At 41.9% G+C, this 6,156-nt stretch overlaps 1 protein-coding gene across 1 annotated transcript; it reads right to left on the bottom strand.

Moving 5' to 3' along the window:
- Positions 1–323: 323 nt before the first annotated feature.
- wfikkn2a (info WAP, follistatin/kazal, immunoglobulin, kunitz and netrin domain containing 2a) lies at positions 324–5,217 on the bottom strand. The gene is made up of 3 exons (XM_008415782.3): positions 4,689–5,217; positions 3,834–4,150; positions 324–2,958 (listed from the first exon to the last, which is right to left on the bottom strand). The coding sequence occupies exons 1-3, from the start codon at positions 4,899–4,901 to the stop codon at positions 1,761–1,763; spliced, it is 1,728 nt and encodes a 575-aa protein (XP_008414004.1). The 5' UTR covers positions 4,902–5,217; the 3' UTR covers positions 324–1,760.
- Positions 5,218–6,156: the final 939 nt, after the last annotated feature.

Here is a 6,156-nt window from a genome sequence, read left to right as displayed (position 1 = left end):
TCACCCCGGCCTCTTACACATGAAAGAGGCCGCACAACGCGAATGGACGGCCGGCGGGGTGTGTGCTATGCGAGGGCCCCAAACCCAGACACAACACAACACACACAGCTCGGCAGGCCACCGCAGCTGGGCTGGAATGTGACCTGCTTCAGACTTTAATGCCAGACAAGAGCCCGAGTGTGTGAGTGTTACACACAAGAGCAAAGGAGGAGGACATGGATGGGAAGTATGTCTTAAAAGAGCTCTAGGGCAAATCGGCGAACTGCTTGAATATTTTTCCCCTCAGCAGAGGACTGACGCTACAAAAAATGAAGAGCACAGAGTAAATTCAGAAATCATCTTTATTTATTTACTAATCTTGGCTATAAAGGATAAAAAAATGCTCTGTAAGTAATTAGATTCATATTCCTCTGTACTGCATATATCCATTTAACAAGGTCCTAAGATAGAGATAAAGAAAAATAAATATGACATAAACAAGTCCATAAACATATTCAGTGTTGTAAATGAAACACAGTGATTCCACAAAAAAATGGAACCCAAGAGCTTATTTGTTTCTGGCAGACAAACTGAGGTTTTCTATTGCATTATTGTGATCTCAAAGGGGTAGCTAAGGAATTTTAATGCGAGGTTCTAAAAAGTAAACAATTTATCTGCATTATAAGCTCCTCTGATATCTTCAGTTTGTGTAAGGTCCAGATTAGTGGACTCCAGAGGCTGAGCTTGTGATATTTAGTCCCAAATGGACGCCAAAAAAACATGGACCAGCGTAAAACAACTCAGGTCACAGACTCAATAATAAAAAGGAATGTGTGCTTACAGTGACTGCTGTACCTTTAAGTCACTATCAGGTACATAATAGACAGTTTAAATGAGTTCTATTTCTATTCAACTTTATACTGCTTCACTATTCCATAATTTAACTACTTGTGTTATAGAATAGCATAAATGGCAACATTTATGCTACTTATGCTATTTGTATGAGCTGTGGTGTTTAGCTTCTGAGGCTAACTAGGCAGAATGAAGGTTGCTTTAAGAATTGCTTTAAGGCAGTAGAAGTCCAGGTTGGTGTTAGCCTATCTCAGACTAGCGTTAGCTTTAGCCTTGAGGCTTAACTAATCAGGATTTCTACCAAGTGAAGGCACATATAGAGTGATCTACTAAATATAAGATATTTAATTACTTTTTTTTATCAAGTCCTCACTTAAAAACTACTTGACATTCCCTTTAAGTTAATATTTAGTCCGTTTGTTGAAGAAGTTAGGAGCAGTAATTATCTTACCTTTCTGAACTCCCTCACATTGAATGGAATTCCAGTCTCACAAATTTGCTAGCAATTTGTAAAAATATTACATAATTAATTCTCAAACCATATTTAGAGAGTTATCTACAGCAGGTAAGATCATCACTCCTCTTAAAATCTCCTGAGCACCCAAGCTATCCCTTTAAGAGCTAAAGACAGCTGTCACACAATACGTACAGTACAAAACACCCATCAAAACAAAAGGCATATAATAATTATATGAAAATATTACTAATTGAATAATGTTAGTGCATACAAGATATGATTTGTTAGGGTAAAATATTAAATATTTTTCTCAGAGTAAATACATTTTGATAACAGTTTTCTAAGATCTTTTGAGAAGAGTAGGAACAAGGGGGGAAAAAGAAAAAACTGGCTGTCAGACAGACTGTTGAGGTCACAGGAGTTTAAAGCAATCTGAAAACAAACACAAAGGAGCTGTATTGCTGGCATGATATTAGGTTGAAGAGAAATCTTTGAGGAAATCGCAGGTTTTCTTCTGGACAACCTCGCGCAGCTTTCGGATTCTGCGAGTGCTGGAGGAGCCAACAAAACTGTCGGGCTGCAGGACAGCCATCCCGTTGTGCACGTCCCCCATAATGATCAGCTGTCCGTCGGATATGGTGATGTTAGGGCAGGGGCAGTTCCAGTCCATGTTCAGAAGGGTGACTTCCAGAGGTTCCTTGCCGAAGAACCTTAGACCCATCTTCTCATCCTTCAAGATCTCCTCCACGGTCACCAATGCATGCCCTGACTCTTGCTCTTCTGTCAGTTCGGTCATGCGCCCAAGGATCACAAAGTCACTCTTGCAGAAGCTGGAGACCATTTTGCCTCGAGGCTTGCACACTTTGCAGTTGTGGTTCTTCGGAAAGGGGCACATCTCTTCGCAGGCCTCTTTAGATTCAAAGTTGTTCTCGTTGCCGCCACAGCCTCCGTAAACAAAGGACTGGCACTTTTTCAGGTTGCTGCTGTACGCCCAGCGAGGCTCATATGCCTTGCAAGGACCCTGTAGGCTTGGTAGGCTGCAGGGGGCCGCCAGCTCCCCCCCACAGGACAGCATGCATGCTTCATAGGTGTCAAAGTGGTTTAGGTTTTTATTGCACTGGCTGTAGGTAAAGGTGAAGCAGTTGTTCCTCTTTGGCTCGTAGTACCAGCTTATGCTTTCCTCTCCACAGTCGTCTGTGTCGGGACTCTTGAGGCATTCGGCCGCAGAGAACGGGAGGTTTGTGCTGTTCCCCTCCACACTTTTACCTCTCGGTTCTCTCTTGATCACGGCCAAGGGAAAGTGTGACGACACGCTTCCCCCAACGTTTCTCGCCGTGCATGTGTAGATTCCGGCATCTTGAAGTTGGGTGTTGTAGATGACCAGCTGGCCAATGTTGGTCACCACAACGTTACCTCGTACGTGATTGGGTCTCATTATCACATTATCCTTGCCTTTCAGTTGTTTCTCCCAGGTGATTTCTGGCTGTGGCTTCCCTGACGCCTCACACAGGAAGCTGGCCGTCTCACCCACAAACACGATCTGTTTGATGGGAGAGTTGTGTATGGCAGGAAGCTGAATGTCAGTTGGGATGGTGGTCTGAAGGGCAGTAGTGGGATGTAATGTGGTCTCCACGGGGATTGGACTTGTGTTTGGCCAGGACAGGTGATACCTGTAGGTAGATAAAATGAAATAGTGAGTCGGTGATAAATGGCAAGCAATATATACAGTACTTCTACAGTGCCTAGCAAAAATAATTAATACCCCTTGATCTTTGTGTTTTGTGGCAGTCAGTTTTTTGGATCTGGAGCTATATGAAATGACATGAGATGTTCAAATCTCGCGTCGGTGTTTCATAAACTAATGTTCTACAAATATTTATCTGAATCTCCCCTTTGTGGGACAATAAATGCTGCTGTTTCTATTAACACAGTTCTGTCTGGTTTCTTTATTATACATTTCAAAATTAGTTAACTCAAATGTAGCTTTTTATCAAAGGAAAGTAGATATTATTTTCTGATGGTCACTGTTGTTGGCAGGAGGGATTTCCTGTAGAGGTATGCATTGCAGGACACCTGAGGAAGCCTCTGACTGAAGCCACTGTGTTGTTGCATGACTTTGTTGTGATGTAATGTTTTCCCACATGCCTTCCAGGCTTTCACAAAACAGCTGAATTACAATCAGAGTAAATTACACATAGCTGGGCTTTATTAATACATTACTTGATTTCTGAAGGCAATTGGTTAACCGGATTTTACTTTGGTTCAACACAATCCTTCCACACTTTTCACATTTTTATTTGCAAACTTTTTGAAAACTAGTATTACACCCTTTTTGTTGTTCTGTCACATAACATCCCAAAATGCAAAAAAAAAATTTATTAATGTAATGTGACAAAATGTGAGGAAGCTAAAAGTGGTAAGAAAGGTTTTTGCGAGGCACTGTAAAAAGTCAAGAAATAAAATTACTTAGACTTTGATGGCAGAAGCAAAAGACGTTTACCTCACGAATCAGGCAAATAAATGTCTAAAATACTTAACATGTTACCTGCAGGTGACCTCAGTGATTGAGACACCCTTGGAGCAGGCCTCTGCGTCCATGTAGCACTTGTTATAATAAGTCATGCCGTCAGACGCACACGTGAAGTGGGGCTCTCGCTCACAGCGGTCTCTGCACTTACAAACAGGCTGGCCGTCCCAGATGTCGCACTCGGAGCCTTGCTGGGCGCACATGAACTTGTCGCAGGTGGCGCCCTTTGGCATGCCAATGGGGCCCTTGTTGCCCTTGACGTCTATATAGCGTGCCGCCACACAGCTCTTGTTGCCGCAGACGTTAGGGCAGCACTTCTCGAATGGCTCACAGTCCTGAGGTTAGGAAAACAAAGGAAAACATGGGGTTTGGACACTGATAACGCTGTGGAAAAAATCATTGAAATAATTGATCTTATTGTAGTGGTATAATGCTATGTCTTGAAGAGGGACTTTTCCCCCCCCCATTCAATAAATATGTTCAAATTAGAGACGTCAATTAATGAGGAGGATGCTGTAAATATGTGTAAATTAGCAAGATTTAATTTGTTATTGATCGGTATTTTCAGAAACTGGGGTCATCAGTCTATTACTTTAATTCTATTTTAACAAATGGAAGCAATGAAACAGGGCTCATTTGGAAACGATGCACAGTAATTTAGCATCTAATGGTTGAATTTACATTTTAAAAAGTAATTGGAATTTATTTAGTTATTTATTTGATCAGAATATGGAAGAGGTGCATGCAGCTTAGTTTGTGATTCGGGTTTTCTGCTCTAATCTTAAAAGACTTTCAGCTCGTTCTCAGGACGCCGATTATTTAGCACATTTAATTTGCTGTAACATCCAGGGTTCGTGTTAGGTGTGCGCTCACCTGGTCGGATTCACACTCCCGCATGCAGGTGCTCATCGCGTCCACCCAAAGGTTGGGGTTCAGGTCATTGGGACACAGACCTGCGTGGGAGTACACCACCTTGGCCGCGGACATCATAGGCATCGCTGTCACCCGGCAGTTCGTATGCAGGAGTACAGTCCAGGAATGTCCAAGAACAAACCAGATCCATCGGGGAAACAGCATCCACCACATCTCGGTAGAGGCGGGGGTGTGGGGGAGGCAAGGGGGAAATCAAAAATGTTGAAGTTGAACAAAAGTGCAACGTTGATGAAAGTCTTCAAGCTGCCAGAAATGTCATTAATGAATCGCAAAGCCACTCAGATGTATCGTATCGTATAAGCGAGCGTCCCAGATTGGGTCCCGAACCGCAGAGTTTTCAGGTTCAGCTGTCGCTCCACGCTTTGCAGAAAGGGTTCGGTTTGAGGCTGACGGTGCTGTGCGAACCCCCCCAACCCCCCCTCCAGCTATGGCTACATGAGTTACAGTGGCCTGTCTGCTCGCACAGCAAACCCCAGCTGCGTTACAGTCATGATCAACTTAATTAAAAAAAAAAAAAAAAAAGAGAGTTTGCTGTTTCATGAAGAACTGGCCAGACACCTGCGGCAGCCTTAACCCTTAGCTGGCAAAGTCGGTGGAAGGTGGAGGATTTTTACTCTAAAGGTCTCAAAATGTTACATGAAACTACTCATAAACTAAGAATTTATTAGTTTAAAAAAAAAGCATTTGGAATATATTAAATTGAAAATGGGTTCATTTTAAATTTCTTTTATAATGACACACTTGCATTACAGTAGACTCGTTATCATTTTTTATTTTTAATTGCATGCTTAATGAATTCCTTAAACAGGTGCCCTGCGGAATCTCTCAAGAGCATCTGATTATTGTATATGCTTTATGTTGTTCAGTTTCATATTTCGTTTGGTCGTCTAAGCAAGATATCTCCAGTAGATGACGCCAAATTCACTCCACTCTGTAAGATTTTGATTGATTTCTGCGTTTTTCATAGAATGGTAGTTTTATTTTTAACACGACCACAAGCAGATACAGTGGATAACGCCCTAAACTCTATGTGATGCTATGTTTCACCTCTGACTTCAAAAAGTAATCAAACCAATAAACCATTAAGCACACATTTGTACAGACATGTACAAGTAGATGGTATTTATGGGAAGAGATTAGTGTCAAACTCCTTACAGTGTTGACCGGCCTGATGAATAAATTTTGATATAAATACTTTGAAGGGACTCTATAGAAGTGGTGAAAAACTTGAGCACATGGCAACAAGTAATGTTCCACATGATGGAAAATTGCAAAAAAAATCTTGCTCTGTCATGTTCATAAGAGCTGCAACATTTTGTTAATTGCAGCCCTTATGAACATGAATCTGTTGAGCAGCTGCATGACATACAAAGCAGCGCTCAATCGGCTTTTACGCCGTCAGTGATTT

This window comes from Poecilia reticulata, chromosome 8, assembly GCF_904066995.2.
Source record: "Poecilia reticulata chromosome 8, P_reticulata-male-v2, whole genome shotgun sequence".
NCBI classification, from domain to species: Eukaryota; Metazoa; Chordata; class Actinopteri; order Cyprinodontiformes; family Poeciliidae; genus Poecilia; species Poecilia reticulata.
Note: the sequence above shows the minus strand (reverse complement) of the source record. Positions and strands in the feature narration are given on the sequence as shown.

Coding starts and splice junctions, on each gene's coding strand:
- wfikkn2a (XM_008415782.3), bottom strand. CDS start 4,901: ATGTGGTGGATGCTGTTTCCCCGATGGATCTGGTTTGTTCTTGGACAT. Junction 4,151..4,688: donor GGGAGTGTGAATCCGACCAG/GTGAGCGCACAC, acceptor TCCTAACCTCAG/GACTGTGAGCCATTCGAGAA. Junction 2,959..3,833: donor ATCACTGAGGTCACCTGCAG/GTAACATGTTAA, acceptor ATCTACCTACAG/GTATCACCTGTCCTGGCCAA.